Here is a 23,281-nt window from a genome sequence, read left to right as displayed (position 1 = left end):
GACACGTAAAGCCGTTGGTCCCGTTGCTGAATAACCACTGGTTTCATGCAATGTGGAAACACCATACAAACAAACAAACATAAAGCGTGACGGTATTCATCGTCGTATCGAAGCCAGTTCACGTTTTGAAGTTTCAAGGACTGTAAAATAAGATTCTGTTTCAGAATGTCTCATTCACAGATTATCCCTTTGAAGTGAGATGCAGCTGTGACCCACTTCAGTCGACTAGCCACTAGGTATCCAATGCATTGCGACGTACATGGGACTTTTTCAGTGCAAACTTTTTTGCAAAATCTGTGAACAGATTGTAACTGAATGATGTGATGAAACGCGAGGAACTGCAAATTAAAAATTGGAAACTGACTAGGATATTGAGAATTATATAGATATAAAATCACGATGGACTTTTCGGGGTGACGAGCCTAGGGTCCAACTTTCTACCCAGACCTGGTGGGCTGTTCGGCGACTGATGGACGAACTTACCGGAAAGTTTGAGATAAAAATTTTCACAATCCAAGAGTAATCTTCCTTGCTTAAAGGCAAATAAATGACTGGGATGACTATCCTTTGATAACAGGCGATGACGCTGATAAAAACACGTTTGATGAAGGACATTTTAGCTTTTATTCTTTTTTTTTTATCATTTTTGGCTACAGTGTTGTAAAAGTGTGCCAGTATTCATCACACATTTACATTACAGGTTGGGCTACATTCTTGCTATGTAAGTTTAGCTATCCAGAAGTTCTGAGTAAAAGCTACGTATATTGATCTCTGTTCACGGTCGTAACCTCTATAGACAAATTTCAGTGGTGTAAATTACTCTCGTGTATCTTTATCATTCCGTTACAGCACCAGCCTATTGGCTTCCTTTGTTTTTATATTGTCTGAATTACCTGTTCTTTCGAGCGTAGCTCAGAAATTCCCCGATGGGATGCAAAGAAGAATGGAAGTCGGTCAAATTCACGCGATTCTTCTCATTATTCTCCTCTTCTGTCTTATAAATCCTCTGTACATTTTCACGAACGTTGTTGAGATGAACGAAAGACTCCCCCGGCGATATCACAGAGGTAAAGCGTTGCGTTCGTTTGATCTTGGAGGCGCGTTCGTTTGACACCAATGTCATGGAAAATGAAAACACTAGTAGATTCAACACTATTTTACAAGATACACTCATATTCCACCAAAGACAGGGATGCTGCGTTGTTCTAATACGTTTTGTCATTAGTCACCTATCCATAACTAAAAGGAAATCATCGTTAGTGTTGTTCAATACTGAGAATACATAAACCAGCGGATTTCCAACATTCTAGTAAACTAATTTCGAGATATGAGAATTGTCTCAAACTTCTCTCACGTGGAGACAATGACGTTTTGCATCATACTGCCTCAAAAATAAGACTTTCCGCTGAATACAGACAGATCAGACTAGCCCGTTCGATTTTCGTCAAGTCACGATCATTCTCACGATGAATTCAATGTACTGTAAAAAAAAAAAAAAAAAAAAAAAATCACCGTAACGGTAGCAATCACTGGGTTATTACATTACTCTTTAAAAGCAATTGTAAAACGAGAAGGTTGTTTGTAAATCAGAGCAGGAGTAAAGAGTTAGAGGGTAAATCAAAACCATGAATACAGGACGATTAATCTTAAATGGTTAACATAAGAATAAAACTGTTTTATACCGATATATGAGAGTAGCCTAGATATAATGGACGATGGTAGGATGAGAGAAGAGGTGAGACACAGAGTAAGGAAGGCAAGGAAGTCAGCTGGGTGTGTGCAAAAGATATGCAAGTGAGTTAGTCTAAAGCCATGTCCACACTGGCGGACACTGCCCGACGGGCAAACGCTGTTCCCATAACCCGTTTCACTAAACTGACTTGCCGAGTATGGAGCCAGAACGACGCGATCGGCTGGTAACACTGCTTCAGATACGAGATAAAATATAAACAGCTGGAAGTGCCCGACGGGCATGCCCTCTAGTGTGGACAGGCCCTAAGGAAGCCAATGTATGAAAGTAAAGTGTAAGGGAATGATTGAGCAACTTCAGTTATCAAAAAAAAAGTGTGGCCATAGGGATATAATTTGGAAGTTTCAGGAGGAAGGGAAAGTGCTGGATTACATGGCGAAGAAGAGCCTTGGGAGGGAAAGACCATAACACGTGAGCCCCGAGAAGGAAGGGCCTTAACATGTAAGCACAATATACCTCATAACTTCTGTATTTCCTGATATTTTTGAAAGCCTTGAAATACAATCATGTTTTGTCAATAACTTCAAGAATAACTCTCTTATTTGCTATCTAAAATATTCTCTCCTTTTAACTCCTCCAAGTGCTTTTTTAGTCCTTTAATCCAGAGATTGAATGCTACAAAATGGCCGGACGCTCGGCGTCCTTCCTGTTAACTGCAAAAAGACAACCAGTAAATTTGCGCCTAAGAACCTCTCTACATGAGTCGGAAACTTGTTCCTGATCTTACTGCCGTTGACAAGGTTACTTGTCGATCTCTTTGCTTCGCGTCCTCGACCATCGTCAAAACTGGAAGCGTATGCGTCTACACCCGCTAAAAACCGGAAGGCACGGCCGTTCATATTCATATTCATGTTCATATTCATATTCTCGTTGGTGTTGGTGTTGGTGTTGGTGTTGATGTTGACGATGTTGGCGTTCAGGATGTTGGCCAGGAGATTCCCCAGTGTTGTGCTGCTCAGCAGAGTGACGAAGAGCGAAAACCCGTAGACCAAGAATGTCAGGAGGTTGAAGATTCCCATCTTAGATCCTGAAAGACAGAAGGTACTACTCTCGTTATGATCGAACATTGGAAATAGCTAAAGGGAAACACCGCTGTTATTTCTGGGCCGGTTGACGAAATAATAAGTATGAAGACACAGAGCACTCAATGAAATAAGTCATCCGTTTTAATAGAGTTTTTATTATTATAATTATTGTTAGACGATTAGAACACTCTATACAAATTAAATGCCGTAGAAACTGCTATCTATTTTCAACGCATGCAAATAAGTGTTTTTTTAATCTAAATTTTCAACGCTAGTGCCCTTTGAGAAGGTTTTCTCCCTGTTATTATTATTATCTTTAATTTTTTTTCTTTTTGTCTAGTCTATCACAGTCCTCCAATTCGACTGGGTGGTATTTATGTGGGGTTCCGGGTTGCACCCTGCCTCCTTAAGAGTCCATCACTTTTCTTACCATGTGTTCCTATTATTATTATTATTATTATTATTATTATTATTATTATTAATTATTCAGAAGACGAACCCTTATTATTTATGGAACAAGCCTACATGGGCCACTGACTGGAAATTCAAGCTTTCAAACAATATGGTTTTCATTTGAAAGAAGTTTCAGAAGACAATAGGAAACACAGAAAGTTATTATAAAAGACATAATTTGATAAATAATTAAATAGATAAAAATATGTATAAGTTAGTAAAGTACAAAGTGAACTGTTGCAGGGTAGTTATGCAATGCATCTTCTCTCGAACATTTGAGAAGTTCGACAGTGTGCCACATTTAGTGCATATTGGTGCTGCTGTTCATCAAATCTGGTCGCTCTCGGCCAAAGAGAGAGAGAGAGAGAGAGAGAGGAGAGAGAGAGAGAGAGAGAGAGAGAGAGAGAGAGAGAGAGAGAGAGTATTACAAAATGCAGTCTGGTGCAGTAAATCATTATAACTTTACATACCTTTTCTTTAAACTGCTTGCAAACTTAGCAATCCTAAAAAGTTTTTTAAAAAGTAAAAATATTTAGATTTACGGGCCCTTCTATAATGTTTTTTTGGAGCTTTCAGACTTCTGAGTCCTAAATTGGGAATTATGTCATATTTCATGATTTCCACAACTCTTAGGTTATATTATTTAACTTTTGTACTAAAGTAGATTCACATCAGCCGTGCTTCCGATGTCTAGGCCAATCCCTTACGACGCTCCTGATTGGCCTGTTGATAAGACAATCACAGGGCTGGAAATTCTCAGTCTCTCTTAAGAGTTCATATATGTAGGATGTATGTTCCACCTCTCCTGAGGGACACGTCTTCCAAAAGTATCCCTCAGGAGCGGTGGAACATGCATCCTGCCTATGTGAACTCTCTCGAGAGACTGAGAGTTTCCAACCCTGTGACTGGCTTATCAACAGGCCAATCAGGAGCGTCGTAAGTTGCTGGCCTTGACATCAGATGCACGGTTGATGTGAATCGACTATAGCTACACACTCAGTAACTTTAATGCAACGATTATAACACTACTATTTCTACTTAGAAAATACAGTAAATTTAAATAAAAATTAAAAAAAACACGAATAAGTCCAAAATTATACTAGACACACCATTTCTTATACTCCCTGCCACCTTTAACTGAGGAACAAGGTATTTTCTTAACCGTCTACAAACAGAACAAACTTAACCCTAAGTGACGGACATATTTTACTAGTCACAAACTGCAGAAACCTACTTAAGAGAGCAGGGACTACTTACCACAACCATACTGAGAGTGACTGCCATAATGAGATCGACTGCCATGAGGAGAGTGACTTCTGGCCCTTAACCACGGCCCATCAAAGTGTTCTGGGGTCGCAGTTTGAAGGAGATCTTCCGCGAAATTCTCTTGTTTCTGAAAAGTTGTATTTCCATCTACTCTAGAATTATTTTACGAAGAAAAAAAAAGCTTTCAATTTTAGTTTGTTTTCTCAATAGATTTTCGGAGTTAACTTTTTTTTTTCGATTTTCGTTATATATACGTACAGTTGAGATGAACATTAACACCCAGGATATCTCGTTTTGAGCCACTCATACTACCTATTAAACTACAAGGATATATATATTATATATATATATATATATATATATATATATATATATATATGTATGTATGTGTATATATATGAATAATTATCACATCACCGTGATTCATATGAATTATTCGAGCTATGAAAATATATAAACCCCGAGGTAGAGCGAATTAGAAGATCAAAGGACATTTGTAGCTCGAATAATATACATATATTATTATTATATATATATATATTATTATCATATATATATAGATATAATATCTATAATATATATATATAATATATATATATACACACACACACACATCATATAGATATATATATATATATATATAGACGCAGTAAATTACACCACTTACAGTATTCGTGGTCTCAGAACTATCACGATCCTTCTGGAACTCCCAGAAGTCATCATCAGCCAGAAAATGAATGTTGGCAGCAGAGGTAAACAGCGAATGTGATTTCAACGCGTCCAGGTAGCTATCTTCACCATCCCAGTCGACTCCTTTGAGATTCGTTCGTGACCTGGAAAGAGAAGCGTTAGAATGATGGCTTATTCAATCATGATGACACTTGTTCACAGTATTTTGATTTTTTTGTATTTTAATAATTTTCTTTCATTATCGTCCATTTACTTGTTGATTTGTTGATTCATTTTTTTTTAAAATAAGTGATCTCTTCATTCTGTATTTCCCATTACCTTGTGTTACTTCTTTCAAATGGACGCCATATTCTTCGATTCCAATGTTGAATTTCTGGACAATGGTCCCTGTGGGCTTTTTCCATGTAAATAGGGTTCACTTTCTGACCAATAAACATAATGATTCATTGAAAAATACTTCGGGTTCCAAGTCAATTAAGTTCCGTGGCTGGATAATCACTACATATTCATCCCTTATTGCATTCTCTCTCTCTCTCTCTATGCGCCCTTTCGTTCCCCGTCATTCACTGACCAACTCAAGTTGTAAACCGTTAGAATGAGTCCAGGCTCCAGCAAAGCAAGTCATCAAATCGCGTCGGCAACTTGTTGCACACATCAAAAACAGGTTAAATACCAGTCTACGACTTACAAGTAGTCCTAACCAACATTTCAGATACTCGACATTTGGCAAAGTTTCATTCTCCACTTACAACTGTTACTGGCTTGATTTCAATGTTTGGTGTATAATATATACTACATATATTATATATATATATATATATATATATATATATATATATATAGAATATATATTTTTTTTATTTACGAAAAGCGTTCCTCGCATGTGTTTGTGATGTTTTACTGTAGCGCGGAGGTACCTTAAATGAATAGCTGTTCTTGATAAAATACAAAAACTTTACATAACTTTACCATTTAACAGCTGTTCCTTGATCAAGAATGGTCTGTCTGAATACTCCTAGGTAGATTGTGTGTGTGTGTTTTCTTCGAAATTATTTGTAAACACTTTATATAATGTTTATATTGTCAATTACGTAACTTATCAAAATGACCTGTTTCCACGTGGTACAACCATCTTCAGAATTTAGGTTTGTTTTGCTGGACTCGGGTTTCATCTTACCTTAGCGTCTTCATCTGATGAAGGTATCTCCTAAGTGTGCTGAAAGTCTCGGTCAAGTTAGAATGGGCGAATCGAATTGGTATCGCACCTTCGGGAACATTCCCCATGTCCCCAAATTCCTTTCGGTAATGACTACGCTTCGTCCTTTCATGGGCTTTACTCATTTCGCCTTCTGTCCTGTGGTTGCATATATGTATGACTAAAAGCAATAGCGCATATTGCATGCTTAATTTGTAGAAAATCATGGCGACGCGGGAAGTTGCAGTCGAAAGAAAAAAATAATTGCGATTGATTTATCGACGGCAGTGTTGCAATGTCACTGTTCACACTCGCTTGATATTTGCACTGGGTTGTTGTACCGTTCACCGTAACACACTTCTGTCCGGCAGGACCGATGACTGAGGCGCCGAAAGGCAACGGAACAGAGGTCTTGGTCGGTAGTTCCACATGACGGTGGGGGAGGGGGTCTCCTAATGACGCACCGTTATCATCTCGCTCAGGTGACTGGCAAAATCTTTAACACACCAGCGTTTCTTTGAATATGTAATTACGCGCATACGTTCATATATATATATATATATATATATATATATATATATATATATATATATAATAATATATATATATATATATATATATATATATATATACATATATAATTCGACGAGACGCCGCAGAGAACCTTAAGTTTTGCCTACAGTGCATCACATGAGGTGCACTGACGGCACTATTCCCTTTCGGGGCTGGTTTTCTAAATCTTTTTTTTTTTTTATATTTGTGCATTATTGTGAGGTTGCTTGTTATACAAGTCATAGTCTTTGAAAATGTTCCATGTAGATGTTTATTCATGTTGAATAATTATATTGCTGTATCTAAAATGCTTCCCTCATGGTCGATGAAGACCCTTGAAGTCTAACGCAAGTTTTCGAAGGTCAGTAAACAAGAATGCTCTTAATTACTTTATTTCAATATATAGATTATACTCTTCTTCTCAAGATGTAATACCAGTAAATACATAGGGACTAGTTTTATTCCAAATGAAATGATGGGCCACCCGTGACAGCGAATTCTTGCAAAACTTATCATCATCAATTCTAACCCCCGACAGCTCCAACAAAACGGTCATCAGTCCTGATCCCATCTCTCTGCCGATCGAACTCACTTCGTCCGCTGTTAATTTTGATGATTCCCTTGAACCTTTTTGGAATTTGAAGGATTGGAGCTTTCTACCTCCGCTTCTCCTCTTCCTCTTCCTTCTTCCCCGAGCAATTATGGCCAAAAGACCCGGGAGAAAGTTGTTGCCAAGGGAGTCTGCCATTGACCCAGCCGCTAGTTGCAGAAGCGTCACCAAAAGAGCGAAGGCGTAGACAATGAAGGTCAGAAAGTTGAAGAGCCCAAGAGTCGAATGACCTGGAAATAAATGAAAGGTTGATCATTACATCACGTATGAATTTATAAATTTTCGTCACATACGCTGTTACTTTTTTGTATATATATTCACAAACCTTAAGTTACAAAATTTAATGTCATTTGATATTAGATTCTCGCAACCTCTCGGAATAGACACCGAAGGAAATTCATGTAATTAGCGAGCCTATGTACATGGTGGACTGGAACACCTGATGGTTAAGAAACGACGACGCTGATTTCAGCGTAAAGTAAACAAGGAAATAAAACTGTGTGTGGAGTGAACTCATAGGAACCAGGAACCACTGAAAAGTTAGCGTTCTTCAGCCATTCAGTGGTTCGAGTACACCTGGCGACGGATCGCTTATCACATAAATTCTCATTCGGTGTTTACTCCGAGGTTGAGTGCATCTGATGTTTAACGACATTTGTAGCTTAAGGTATATGAATGAATATCTCAGCGTAAACATGCAAGAATAGGGACTTGGAGTCGACAATCACTTATCTGAGGACTTGCTGTTCACAGCAAGTCCTCAGATAGTATGAGCGCCCTAGCTAGCCTATACTATAGAGGTTAGGGCCACACAAACTCGAAGCCCCTCGTACCATCAGTTTGATATTTCTCAAGGCCCCCTGTTTTTAGGTATAGGCATCTTTATTTATGTGCTGCCTTATTTATCGCTATTTCCTATGTGTCCCAATTCTTATGCATTACTTATCTCTTTTTCAAACGCAGCCTTTCTGTTTTGTGGTACTTTGCTGACTGTTGATGGCATTTTTGCCCTGTGTCATTTGATTAAGGCTCAAATTCATCATAGATGTCTTTGTAAATGGCCCACTTGAGACGCTGTCTAGTCCTCACCTAACCTAAACTAGGACGACTATGATCTAATTTAGTTTCCACCATTTTGCTACCAATGAATTACCTCCACAGTAGCTGCGTAAACTCCTGGATCTTCCCGTCAGGCGGGCGATTGCTAAGGACGTGTCACGACTTTGCTTTAGTCCTTCGGCGTCCTGGGATCTCTCGTCCTGGAAGACATCATGTATGAAACACTAAAAGATAGTCTAGGAATTCGCCACGAAAATCATTCTCGGGGAATACAAGAAAAAAGGTTTCTTCACAAAAATCTTCTACAGAGAGTAACTGTAATTAAGAAAACTTACTGGGAGTTATTTTGGTACGTCAAGAATGGTAAATTAAAGCAGTTATCACGCTGTTTCTACGCTTTACCGTCTAGACCATAAAATACCATGCAATATACAATATTGTAAAGATTTTTACAATCATTATATCTTTGATATTATTCCCAGGCATAAAATCCGAGGCTAACCTATCATACCTCTTTCGAATCATTAGGAATATTGTGCCGCGAAAGAAATCTTTATTTACAATACAATAAACTTCCTTTTTTATATATATAAACATTTTGCTGCAAACCATTACTATATATGGAACATTTTCCTAACATTTTATAATTCAATTGTAACTAGCAACCAAAGAATCTAGTATTTACACACACAGAAACAAGATCAAACATAAAGACTTTGATTTAATTCTAATTGTATTTTAGATGTGGTCCATTTTTTTCTTGAATTATTATAGAAACATTTTTGAGAGAGAGAGAGAGAGAGAGAGAGAGAGAGAGAGACAGAGAGAGGAGAGAGAGAGGAGATGAGAGAAGACGGTGATGAGAAGAAAAGCAAAACATGTAAAAAAGTCTATGCTACGTATATTATTTCCTGTTTTTATCTTATTTTGTACATAATTTTTTCTTTAGTCATATGCACAGATGCTTGGTGTCGTTTGTTCAAAAATGACACCATGGAATGATGCCATAAATTTCGAATTGCACCACACGGCTTTTTCTCAGTAGAGGGAGCTGTCAGACCCATTCTTCTGTGGCTTTGATTCCATTAAAGAAAAAGAATAACTAAAATTTTAAAAATTAAGTTCTTTTTCACTGGATGCTATTTTATCATATATGTTTCCACAAAGTGAAACTGAATTTACTCTGTAATAAGATGTTGTCCTTTCCGGTTTTAATTTTTCGTGATATCTTACCTGATGTACCCCTCCCAGGAGATGAAGGTTTGTCCGTGACAAGTATCTCGACAATTCTGTGAAGGAGCTGAGGTTCTGGACGTTGGCAAAATCGTATGAATTCCTGTAATACAAAAGAGATCTGTTTGATGTCCATAAATTTTGTGGGTCAGCGTTTTATCCCAGGTAAGGGGCAGTCAAAAGATTCTATGTCCATACTTTTTCAAAGCCTTTACGTCAAACCGTACCTGAATTTCCTCATGGTCTGCAAGTAAGACGTCATCGTCCCAATGGTTGACTTCAGGTCATTGTGGTTGACCTGGAATGCAGTTCTCTTGAAGTCCCAGAAACTCCTTTCGTCTCGCATTGAAAGTTCAGCAACAGGGACTGTTTTCATGGCCGCCGAGCACATGAACAGTGACAAAAGTGACAGTTTTCCTGCCATTATTGGAAATATCTGTGAAATTCTTCCATAAGAACATGTCATCGCCTATAAATTATTTTTTCGAGTCACAGTTATAAAGACATTGTGTTGCCACTTTACCTACTAAATCCTGCCTTTAGCATGTATCAAATGTTCTTTCCCACACTATGTGAACGTAACAGACGTTTAAATGAGATTGCTCTTATCTGAACACTTTCATCACAGAATCGCTGCTATCTTGCACTTAGACGGCCTGCACGCAAGGCAAACCCCGTAATTAGGTAGTGGCGACCTGCGTGACTGTCAGTGACGAACTGATTCAACTTTTGAATATCATTTGGGGGCCAATCAGGGCTTTGTCTTCGGCCATAACATCATGACATATGTTACTTGTATTCAAGTTGCTGAGTAGCCAACAAACTTTAGTTTAGCCTGCATAAAAGAATACAGATTGCAAAGAACAGGTTTAATAATAGTTACCACTAGTAACCAGAATGTAAATTGGTCCTCAGACGAAGTGTCTAGCCCCATCATTAGAATTGGAAATAACACTGATGCGATATGAAACCGTTAATCGCTAGATCCCATCCCCAGTTCCGTGATTATGTGCTACGTATCACAACGACAGTAGGTTAGTGGGTCTGCATCTGTTGCCAAGTGAGGACCAATATTAAAGACAGGAAACATTTGATTGGAAATGAAGCTGCAAAAATATAAGAATATGTGTGTGTGTGTGTATGTGTGTTTAACGTGATTTTTGTTCTGTTTTAAGTAATTCTGGTGAACAAGCGTTTGTATGCTCTGGAATCGTGAGAAGACAGTTTTGGCTGCTGTAATATACAAATAAAATGAAAGATACATCCAGATCAAATGCATCTAACGACAACAGAAGCCTGCAGCGGTTAATAATAATTGAAAAATAAATCATACATGATCCTTACCAGATGATTACAAGAAAAAAGTTCGAATTGCCTTCTTTAACTATAGTGTCTTGATTTTAATTGTTCTCGTTTTTCATAGTTATGTTAATCCTTTTTTACTGATTCTGTAACTTCAATTATAGTAATCCAAGAACAGCATCTGTCAATTGTATATCTCGACCTTATAACTTCTACTCGTACGATGCAACACTCCTTTGACAAATTTCCTATGTTGACTTTATTTCGGTTACATCAAGAGTAGGAAAGACATCAGTGCAAGACACAAATAATGGCAAGGTTGCCAGAAACAGATCTTTAATGGATAGCAAAAGAATGGTACTTTTGAACTTTATTTGCGCTGTAGTGTCTTACGCAAGTCAAAAAGAGAGAAATATAGCGTGTAAAGATTGTAAAATCAGCAAAACTTATGTACTACAATGAAGAAGAAAGTGCAAACTCTTGTTTTAAAAATGATAAAACGTTACGATTTTTTTAACAGATTTAAATGAATAGACTCGACATATTTTTAACAAAGAATGAAAGAAAAAATTACCCGAATAAAAAGAAGAAAAAAACCAAGGTTTACAATTAAGACAAACGGATTTTTTCTTCCTATTTTTTCCTTTTTTCATTTCAAAAGTTCATCTGAAATGGTAAAAATGGACTATGGGAAAACCTTCACCCGCAACCCATAAGTACTTTTATTTAAATCAAATACACTGACTTACCATAATAACCATACCTAATAAATTTTACGTTGAGAGATTAAATACACAAAGAGTGCAACCTATACGTCACCATGTAAGCATCTCCAATAAAAAAGTCACGTCAACTTTGTATCGTATGGCAGAACCCAATCTATTAACCGTGAGCGAAAATGAGTTTGCTACTGTTTACAACTACGCATCTCAGTTCGCGAAGTGTTTAAGTGACAACCCACGTCACAGTTCGTCGTGGGCGCTCTCATGGGGCAACCTCCGAGATATGTCGGCAGTGACGTAGGCAACCGATGTCCACAGGGCGAGGCACCTGTCTAAGGTGTCCGGATCCTCGACGGACATCGTGTCCCCGTCGGAGTGATGGAACCAGTAGTAGTTAGAGTTGGCGTTGTAGAGGGAACCTTTGAAGAAAGAAAGGGACACCTGTATGTTATTTTTTTCTAAGGGTACATACCATTTTTTTTTTTTATCACATTAAAGCAAAATTGAACAAGATTACCTGTTGGTACACCAGCTTTTGACCATATTTCGATGTCAGGGCCGCCATCCATAGGGCTAACAATCTGTCGGCAACGAAAATAACAGTAAACTTAATTAGACACTGCACGAAAATAATAGTACGTTCAATTATACATTACACAAAGTACCGTTTTGTAAAGCAAATGTGCATTCTCCAAAAAATTCCATTTCCGCTGGGTATTTTAAGATGTACCGCAAATATTGATGGGACTTTTGGAAGTCCTGATTCTACCTTAGTGGTATTGAGAGGTTCCAGGAGACTCATAATTTCTTGGATGATACACGTAGCCTCCTCATTGCCGCTGAAGGCCAGTCCTAGCGGGTTGAACGTTCCAATGTCTGATTCCATTAGCATCTGATAATTGTCTTTGTCGGCGACATGTTGGTGGTAATAAGCCTGTATGGAACGGGAAAAGGAAGGTTACTCTCTCTCTCTCTATGATTTGGACACTTGACACTGATCCCTGAGGCCTGAGTGCATGCGACGGACCGCAACTGCTATACTATTCGAAAAAATATTGGCAATATTGTACAGGGTGTCCATAAAGTCCTAGTACCATTACAAGTATTTATTGCCCAGAATGGTACTGGGACTTTATAGACACCCTGTATATTATAATAACTTAAATATCTGTTTTTCTATAATGCATTCGTCAGCATTATCCCATCTCCACCACACCTATTTCATGAACAAGTATGCGTCATAATCCTCACGTAGGCATTACTGAAGGGTGTTTGCTGCGTCCTTTTGGACCCTAGATGCACCTACATATAAAGAAGATAATATAGAATTTAGGCCAAAGGCTAAGCGCTGCAAAGAACCTTGTGTAATGCCTACAGTGAACTGCATGAGGTGCACTAACCGCCTTTAAATCCCGGTACTTCATCTACCTTTATTTTCTGGATTTCTTTATCTTGCTATGTAACCACCCCAACTCTCTTTTCAGCGCCTAAAGCGGCCCCAGTGATTGGCTTGTCAGCCTAAATTTCGTAAAATCAATTATATCATTGACCCCATCCTCAGCTCCCCATCTCCCACAGTGCAATGACACACGAGTGGTATTTACCTGTCCGCCGATTAACCCCTGCTCCTCTCCCGTCCACAGTATGACACGCAGTGTCCTCCTTGGCCGCAGTCCGAGCTTTCTGAGCACCACGGCTGCGTTCCACGAGATGGTGACGCCACCTTTACGAAAATCAATCCAATTAGTAATGATAATGTTAAAAAATCACATTCACGCCTGACTGGCCATACTTTAGGTTCGTTTTCTGATTATGAGAATCATTTTGAGCTCGTGAGTTTAGTTTGAAAAACATTCCTCGTCTCTGTTTCCGAGAAACTGAATAAAACGAACTTGTATAACCAAGTAATAGTCATGTATCGATGAAAGAACTCAAACCCATTATCAAAATTTCGTAACATCGAAAGTAAAGAAAAATATTTTCAAGCAAAACTATCGGAATGATGATTAATAACTTTGGAAACAGGATATCTTTGATAATATCATTTCAAAAAATGTCATAAAAGTGTACAAAATATTAAAAGAAAAAAGAGGTATGAAGGAGAACGTTCACTGAAATATTCAGACTTCAGTCCAAGACATCATATTCGATCCACATGATGTTTGCCTTGAAGGAATAAGTCATTTTCATAATATGAAAATCCTAATTGCCTCTCATCTCGTCCTGACATCTGACTGCTGAACATAGCTCATGATGACTCGATGAAAAGAAGATCGTGTACATAATAAAGTTTCCTTATTGTAAGGTTTATCTATACTATTGACCAATTAACATTGGCCAACTCCTCGAGTCTTCATATCACTGTTGCATTCAAATGCAATTCTATTGGAAGGCTAATATGTAAAGAAAGAATAACTGTTGACGAAGCTTTCCAGCTAGAAGTATCCAAGCATGAAACTATAGCTAAATTATTATCACTTCCTTCCCGTTTGAAAGAAAAACTGAGTGCTAGGAAACTTTTCTTTTATTTTCTGAACATTCATTGCCTTGAATTACTTTAGGATCTTTGACAACAGCTCAGTTGAAATTATTTTACGGGTTACAATTTCAAGATAAACTTTGGCGTATTGGAAGTTTAAATACTTTCAAATTGTAGGACTAGGAATCATCATTCAACTACGATTTCAGGCAAAAATTGATCATTTTAAATCTCACCTTATTTATAGCATACTCAGTGTTCCATGCTATATAAATATAAGCTACAGTTCCTGATTTATGATTTATGAAGCTTCAATAAGCTCGTGAAAGCAGATCCAATCATAAAACTGTATTGGTTACTATCAATCAACTTTGACCAGGCCTTTCGATACCTAATTACTCCACTCCCCTTTCTTTACAGAATGTTTTGAATAGTCTAGCTCGCAACAAATACTGATTTAAACCGAATCTGGCATTACCTGCGATGTAAATAAGCCCTACCTCCGTCATCCATAGCACCCTGTCCCACATCCCATGAGTCTAGGTGTCCCGACACCACAACAACCTCCTGAGGAGACTCGGAGCCTGTCACCTCAGCGATGGTGTTTCGAGACGTCGTGTCGGGGTAGTTAACGGCTCCCATCTTCAGGAGGATTTCAATGGTTTCCCCTGAAAGCGGTTGGAATCAAATGAGTCTCAGGGTGTATTAGGCCTAATCTTCAGTTCCTTTTTTTTTTTATTCCACTTACGACAGGTGATCATTGTTAAAACTGTATAAATTCGTTCATTATAACGTAAAATAACTGCAAGATTTAGAAGAAAATCTGGCCTGATTGCATCACAAGTGATCGCATGTAAAACGCATACAGTTGCATACGTGTATGACACTAAAAACATGCAGTAAAATCATCAAGACACTTCAGACACATGCCAACAAGGCAGCGTGATGAATCAATACGGTTTTACAAACCTCATTTTTAGCGTTAAAGAAAAAAAAATTATATATGTTGCTGTTTATCAATCATGAAGGAGACCTTTGCCTGAGTAGTGGGCGAACTCACCTCTTTCTTGCATCCTTGCCAGCATAGCAGCGTCTTCGACGGTGATACAACCTGTTGGTATTTTGACTTCGGAAGAGTAAAACTGCTGCCCCGTGTGGGGGGAATCAATCGAGAATGGAGTCACCGAACGGGTCAGGGACGCCACAGCCCCTACTTCGGCAGCCTTTGAGGCTCCTGCTGTTCTGTATTGTACAGTGTCTCCATAGGATACCCATTCTGGATTGTAAACCACGATTTTCCCTTTGGCCTGAAGGTAAAGTTCCTCTTACATGCTGGGTGAAATAGTCTTTTGCTCCACATACTAATATCACTCACTTAATTTTAGATACAAATGCCTTATTTTAGTTGTTATATTAAAAGAGATACAGAAAGTTTAATTAGCGTCACCAGTGACTCGAGTTGCTTACCTAGAACATACCTTCACCAAAGAGCGTGATGAAGGATTAATAAACTCTTAAGTTCGACGTGTGTTTACCACAAACAACACCGAGTCTCTCTCTCTCTCTCTCAAAGAGTCACTCGATGGTAATTCATTCTGAGTTGTTGCTTGGACTTGAAGCACATTTTAAATTTGACTTTCATTTCCTTATCAACGTTATTTGAATATGTTACGTGACATCCATATTTATAGCACTTACAGATTTCCATAATGAAAAGTATATATAATTATTGTTAAGGTGTGCTTCTTAAGCACAATAATTTAAACTCCATCGTCTTCCTATAAACTAAAGCAGACTGTAGGCCTATGTATGTGAAGTTCTTTTTATCGACTCACATCTAACTATCTGAAAATGACCAAAACAAGGATTATTACTTACGAGATGTGCATTCTCTTCCAGTTCCTGGAAGTCCTTGACGACTAACGCAGGCGCTTTGATGCCCTCCCTGGGAGTTCCTACCGAGCTGCCCAGACCGAGGAAGTTCAACTTGTGAAGACGAGGTAAGACCATCCAAGCCGACTCGTTGTTTCTGTTGGGAGCATCTGAGATTCAGAACTAAACGTTTCTGATGCTGAGATTAAGTGAAACTATAACTAAGTCCTGTCGGGAATATCCTGCTCAGTCATCTTTGCAAGTTACATTTTAATTGTGAGTTTCCATCATCACCTTCCCAGCAATGCTATGGATGTTTATGATCATAGATTTCAAAGAAGCTGCAATTCTTTCTACTTTGAAGCTTCTTGTAGCTTTACCTTATTCACTGTTATTTTTCTCGTCACGTAAAGATAGTGTGTACACTTTATTTCTAACTATTTCTGACACGTACGTTTTCTGATATGTAAATGAATCCATTTTTCTTTAATTTCATTCTTTGGAAGCTTTTAACACCACACATGACACAAAATCGATCAGTGGAAACATCTATATTGTGACGAAGTGCCAAGTATCTGGTTACCATTCATCAATTGTTACCTCACAAAAGCCAGGCACCTGGACCCTCATCACAGATACTAAACGACTGAATACTCTAAAGGCAACAGTGATCCCTTAACAACTTACCAGTATTGCAGAAAATCAGACTAAGTAATCTTGTAAGTAATTAAATTAATCAAAGGGCATCATTCCATCAACAACTTTAATAGTCTAAGTATTTCCCTGATTTCAAAAGTCTAAGTACTTCCCTGGTTCTACGTCACTTCAAGTAAATTGAAGGAAAACAGATTAATCACCACTCTATGTTTCTACCTAACATCAATATAATTATATACTGGTATAAAATAAAGAAAACACCTATAAAAATTTTAAATACAAAAATTTATTATTAAACTCAAAGTTTATAAGTGAAATTCACAATATCAGGGAAAATTACTGTTACTTGAAAACAAAGTAAAGTTTAATTAATTCTTGAATCAATTAAGTAAAATTAAATCAAAATTAATTTATCACAAAATTCAAGAAAATTAATTCAATCAAAATTCAAAAGTGTTAGGCAATAATTGAAATTTGGAAATTAATTCACAAGTGCTAAACAACAATAAAACTCGAAAAGAATTCTAAGTAAATGCAAATTAATTCACAAGTGTTAAATTTAATTAAATGTGCAATGATTAAGCAATAAAAATAACTAAGTTAATTAAATTGTGAATGCAAATGAAAATAGAGAAAAATGTGGAAAATATCACAATTTCAAAAAGTATTAATCACACAGAATATGATATAAAAAGGCACACTTCAATAAGAAAATGGACAAATGCACAAAACATAAAAATCACTTCAAATGAACAAACAAACAAAAAAATTGCAATGTGTAAAAGTGTAAGTCTTTTCACTCAAAATATTGTAACCATTAGTTCTTACCAAACCTTCGTAACCATTTGTTATTAGTTATTAGTTATTAGTTGTTACCTAACCACTGTTCCTATCAGTTATTAGTTGCAACTAATAAAAATATAACACACTTTACCTTTTTGGTATACCAATTTCTTTCTTTCTTGCTGCAGCTTGTTTCACACTTTCACAAAACCAGGCGCCGTTACAACAACGTTTGTTCAGATTCCACAAAAAAAAAACACTATTTAATACTAAATAAACTCTAGGAAATATCAAATCTGAAATTTACAAATTACAAGTGACCATTCAATAAGTATGAAATCGTTACGTTACTTTAAGATCAAAAGTGCTATGCGATGAAGAGAGAGAGATGTGAACGGTTTGAGTCTTTAAGCCCGAATGAAAAACTTCTCCCTTGTGGAAGCTGGACTGGAAATGACAAAACGTTTTGGGCAACAATTCTTCCAGAAGCTTCCATTATGACGCAACTTTACAAAGAAATGTGTAATCTGCACGTGGCTTTGACAAAGACATACGCATATGAGACGATTCTGTTAAAAAAAGACATGTACTCGATTCGATTGCTCGAAGCAGAATTTCCCTTATCATACGTGATGACAGAATCCCAAAACACAATGAAGACTCGAGCTCGCTTATCAAACGGGTTGACAGATTTTGAAAAACAACTCTAGCTTTGAAAGGACAAAGAAAATCTCTCTCTCTTTCTACATTCTACGTTATATATTCTTTTTATAATATGTAATGCGAAATCTGAATACACATTTAAAACATCCTGTCTCTAAGCTATCTAGGAATCTGAAAAAATGTTGCCAAAATTCTACATAACATTTTATACAGTCAAAGAGGAGATATATGCATTTTGAAAGTAGCAATATATAATAATATACAATATTTAATCAAACATGAGGGTACCCGGAACATAAAAAAGACATTAATTACTTATGTTATGTTTACATTTTCATTTCCTTTAATCTCATCAATTCCAACGGCTTACCGAGATAGCGATAGCCAATGAGGCACAAAATCTAACAGGCATTTGTTAACTTTTGACACCGTATTTTATCGTAGTGGCGAATCGTCAGTAGAAAAAATAGTTTTCCATAAACCTGAGATAAAAATATTTTTCTAACACCTCTGCAGCTTTTATCCTTAAACCAAATTTATAACTTTCGTGTTTTTTTTTATAAATTGGCGAAAGCTTAATTTCTTTCCCTAATTTGATTTTGTTTCGTACTGTATTATTATTAAACTATTTCCGTTTTTTGCTTCACTGAAACCTCTAAAATTGGTATAGGTACTATCGAATTCTGTGGACAGTCATGAACAGGAGTTCGTTGAATTTGTGATTATTCCAGAACTCTAGCTGCATATAGCGTCTGATAGAGGTTATGGCTAGTGCAGTGGGTCTTAACATGGGGGGTGCGCCCCCTAGGTGGGCGTCAGCAATTTCCAGGGGAGGAGCGAGTCCTAGGGAAAAATGAAAAAGAATCTCTAATTATATTCGTTACTCTCGTAATAAGAGTGAAGAACTACATATTGTTTAGAAGTATATGTAAAAATGCAAAAATATTGCCTTATAACTTTACTTTCCTAATGCCTACTACTCTATAGTTGGGTTCGTTGAGCTTACCTTGTTTTGTAATTATTTACCTCCCTCCCTATCCCTCGAAACCCCTGCTCTGTCTCTTTTTTTTTTTATTTTCCTTTAAATCTGGTAGGGAATTTTACTCATAGATGCAAGGGGGGCGTGAAAGAAAGGGCCAGCTATTAGAGGGGGCGTAGTAATAAAAAGGTTAAGAACCACTGGGCTAGTGAAAGTTTGATTTGTGTAGAGGTCAGGAAAACTTCAGGTCAAAGTGCAGTCAATACTGTGAAAGAGTCTGATAAGACTTGCAGGAGGTAATAGACGCTGATTTGTTTACAGTTTCTCCAGTTAACTCCTGTTAATGTTTGTGACCACAATCTGATAGTAACCAAAAAGTTTTTTGGGGGTTTCAGGAAGTGAAAATTTGCGTTATCTTTCCTTTGGCAAGGAATATGGCTAAACACGAGTGTGGTGCTTCTCTGTAACAGGAGAGCTGGAGAAAAATTGTTCTTGTTTTCCCACGTAGTTCTCCACATGAGAACTTTCTTAAAACGAGTTCCCACAGATTCCAAAGTGGTCACCTTGTTGTTTCTAGGCACTAAACTGCTCTACGTATGATGAGGTTAAAATGTAAATATAGAGGATGTCTTTATGGTTTTCTTGCTGCAAAAGCGTAAATATAAATAGATTAGGTAAATCCCAGTCTATTTATGCTAGAGTTCCAGAATAAACACAAATCCAATGAACTCCTGTTTATGTCTGTGCACATAATTCGACAGTACCTCAGCCATTTTTGGGTATTTTAGGTATTATTCAAATGACAGCCACATCTTAACACATTCCATCATTTACTGAGAGACAGGTGATATGTATCTGGAAATGCATAGGAATGCAAAAATAACGCAGAGAGTGAAACGTTAATAAACATATTATCGTCATGTTATTTATCTGTTAAACCGTGTATTCCCTCGATGAACTATTTAACCATCGTATTAAGTTAAAACAGCAGAATATATTCAGTTCGGAACCAAGATGGCCTCATCCTATTAATTTCATACTTAATCAGGATTTGTTTTTAAGGCGGAACCCTTTACGTTAGTTTACCAAGGTATGATTTGACAGTATTAAGAAACGCTCCCAATCTGTCACCCTTTTTCAGTTATTATCACTATATTTATCTCGGTTACAATCGTCCATTAAGATAACCATTTTGACCGCTTTATACTGTTATAGTTTGTCTATGTTAAAGCATTTTTGTCATCGTTGTTCTATTCATTCAATCTTCCTGAGTCTCATGGAACTTTCTATTCATATAATTCACGCAGGCCTTTTCAGTAATTCTTTTGTGCTTGATGCTGTCTCTCTCTTCTTCTTCTTCTCTCTCTCTCTCTCTGCAAAACAGCAAAACAGTGCTGCAAACTCTCAAACGCCACAGTCATTCGTGCGAGCTCCTGGAGAATAAGACTCATCTACCAACCTTTCCCAGTGAGGAACGACAACGTCCTCCGTGCGAACATTTTCCAGACCCTCGGCGCGGGAGGCTTCCAGCATGTGATCGATAGCCGCTTCCAGCATTCCAGAACCGGTCTGTGTGCGATGAAGCATATTTTTTACTTTTTTAATTGGATAGCTGAGAACTGGATCACTGTCTATTTGCAGCGGGACAGACGAATGTTCCTGTCTCTGTGTTGTAGCATTTTAAACATCACTCTATTCCAAGATGTCATCTTATTTGATCATGCTAGCGTTTACAGGAACTAGAATTATTTTTTTCCTCTAGATTAGGCTAGTAGGTGAAAGTTGTAATTTAACAGAAATTCTGTTTGAAATGAAAGATTTATCGATAAATACCGAATATCATCGTTATTTTTTTCTTAAATATTGCCATTTTTAATTGATGCTACGGATATTAGCAGTTATTTTAGTTACAATGATTAACATTCTACTGAAAATGGATCATGAAATGAAATGCGCTGCTCAGTTAACACTTAAAGGCGACTAGAGTGGTAAATTTGATCACAGATACGAACTAAAACATTAGGACTGTCGTCTTTTGTTTGGTTCAATGCGTGACCTACTTATTACAATCATACTCACAATTCTAGGTCCGTAGGTATCGACCAGGGCTGCAAGAAAATCGTAAGCCTTTCCCTTATATTCCCCGCGGGTAATGTAATTAATGATCTGGTCCACAGTTTTTTTATATCCTCTGATCTCTTCAATAAGTCCGGGGCTTAGAATATTACTACAGTTACTGGAAGAAGAAGAAGAATCGGCATCAGTTCCATTGTTTACATTTGGCGTCCGATGCTTCGACTGACCATAACTGATGCTGTTTGGAGAATCGACAACTGGCTTCGATAAACGAGCGTCGGGCTCTTCATTGGCTTTGAGAACGTAAATGCCTCCACTAATAAAGACACTGCACAATATCACTAGCAAACTGTATGTCTTTGTTAAAGTCATTGCTTCACTGGAAACTCAAAGAGCAGGGGGAATCTGTGGCAGCGTTGGAAGATGGAGCTATATAAAGCCTGCTGATGTTTGGTGCGACTTGTCTTTTGAATACGTATATCCCTTATCTCTTAAGATACATACACCTGATGCTCGTACCTTCTGTAATCTTACTCAGGACCTGGTGCATGGTGCTGTCGTTTGTAATCTTATCTAAGATAATCTAATTAAGACTACGGTGCAAAAATAGGGAAAAAAAGACAATTGAAGATATGACTATACCATGGTCGTCATTACACATGAGTGATTGAGATTCGAAAAATTGGTATTGTTAACATTTACTTTGTTCATTAGGTTTCGAATGATCGGCACTTAATCTGAAGTTATTTTATTTTTCATTAAAACTACCTCATATAACTGACGAACGAATCTGTAATAATACAGTAGTTGTGAATACCAATTTAGAAAAGTTGGATATTTTAAGGCACGGCTGACGTTTCAGTCATTGTGAGATGTTCGAGTTATTCCCAAGATGTGGAAAAACCAGAGGGTCACGGGGAACCAAATAGTATTGATGGAATAATCTTGGCACCTTTCATTCGCTTTTAATTTGGGGTTAGCACTCGAGTGATCGGCTTACATGTCTGGTAAAAAAAAGTAGATTATGTAATGCTACATAAATCTACTCGTCTAGAGGAGAATTGGCTCATTTTTTTTTTTTTTTTTTTTTTTTTTTTTTTAGTTGGGATTGTTACTCTTCTTCCCATCTGGACTACGGAAGTTCCTGAAGTACATTGGTTTGGTCTACATGAACATTATGAATTCCTCTCGGGATTATCACTCTGATGATCTTGGGCTCCCTGTTTCTAAGCGGTGATGTGGTTCATTCAGTAATAGTTGGGGATCTTTCCTGTTCCTCTCGTCTCCTCTTTTCATCCTTTCAGAAATTATTCATTTTTCAATCGTACCTTTCTTGTATCCGGTATAAGTTAATACGTGAAATACTCGCTGATTCAGCCATGGGGAAGTGTCCTGCTTTCGTAGGCGCTGATGTCTGACTACTCACTCGAGTGTGGCAAGTCAGTGCTATGGGGCTAACAATCTCATCCCACAATGTTTGTGAAATGAAAAAGATTGGACTAGATTCACCAACTATTTAGTTGGTGAATTTGTCACTGCAGATAATTTACTAAGCTTCCTCTGACGTGTTGTTACACGTCACAAGTCCAATATCAATCCTCTTCTGGGTGCCCTTCTACTTTGGATTCATGTGAACTGGTACCGCAACAGTTACGGTCATAACATCTTCTTTCTCGAATCCCAAGGGATTCACATTTATAAACACTTTTCCTTTCTGATGTGCTAGGAATGAATGGGGCAACGATTATTGTCTTGTATTTCAATAAGACAACCCTCTGCTTACTGGAATTTGTAACGAGTGAACAACGATGAGTGATTATGAATTTTGTGATTCTACTATTGTTAGTATTATCATTGTAACTATTAATTCAAAAGCTTAGGGAGCCCTCCACCTACAAGGTGGCCCCACCCCCAT

The 23,281-nt window shown here is 37.5% G+C and overlaps 3 protein-coding genes across 3 annotated transcripts; all 3 read right to left on the bottom strand.

Annotated features, from left to right (window-relative positions):
* Positions 1-1,531: 1,531 nt before the first annotated feature.
* LOC135197518 (uncharacterized) lies at positions 1,532-5,621 on the bottom strand. Its single transcript, XM_064224581.1, has 4 exons — positions 5,503-5,621; positions 5,162-5,327; positions 4,486-4,621; positions 1,532-2,777 (listed from the first exon to the last, which is right to left on the bottom strand). The coding sequence occupies exons 1-4, from the start codon at positions 5,619-5,621 to the stop codon at positions 2,347-2,349; spliced, it is 852 nt and encodes a 283-aa protein (XP_064080651.1). The 3' UTR covers positions 1,532-2,346.
* Positions 5,622-7,313: 1,692 nt separating this feature from the next.
* On the bottom strand, positions 7,314-11,360 carry LOC135198115 (uncharacterized). The gene is made up of 4 exons (XM_064225575.1): positions 10,061-11,360; positions 9,834-9,936; positions 8,695-8,800; positions 7,314-7,771 (listed from the first exon to the last, which is right to left on the bottom strand). The coding sequence occupies exons 1-4, from the start codon at positions 10,297-10,299 to the stop codon at positions 7,353-7,355; spliced, it is 867 nt and encodes a 288-aa protein (XP_064081645.1). The 5' UTR covers positions 10,300-11,360; the 3' UTR covers positions 7,314-7,352.
* A 133-nt stretch (positions 11,361-11,493) lies between these two features.
* LOC135198114 (carboxypeptidase Q-like) lies at positions 11,494-21,895 on the bottom strand. Its single transcript, XM_064225574.1, has 9 exons — positions 21,370-21,895; positions 20,750-20,859; positions 16,215-16,365; positions 15,397-15,643; positions 14,837-15,004; positions 13,462-13,580; positions 12,627-12,791; positions 12,375-12,438; positions 11,494-12,276 (listed from the first exon to the last, which is right to left on the bottom strand). The coding sequence occupies exons 1-9, from the start codon at positions 21,736-21,738 to the stop codon at positions 12,098-12,100; spliced, it is 1,572 nt and encodes a 523-aa protein (XP_064081644.1). The 5' UTR covers positions 21,739-21,895; the 3' UTR covers positions 11,494-12,097.
* Positions 21,896-23,281: the final 1,386 nt, after the last annotated feature.

The sequence above is a fragment of the Macrobrachium nipponense genome, chromosome 21, assembly GCF_015104395.2.
Source record: "Macrobrachium nipponense isolate FS-2020 chromosome 21, ASM1510439v2, whole genome shotgun sequence".
NCBI lineage: Eukaryota > Metazoa > Arthropoda > Malacostraca > Decapoda > Palaemonidae > Macrobrachium > Macrobrachium nipponense.
The sequence above is the reverse complement of the archived record's forward strand: the minus strand, read 5'-3'. Positions and strand labels throughout refer to the sequence as shown.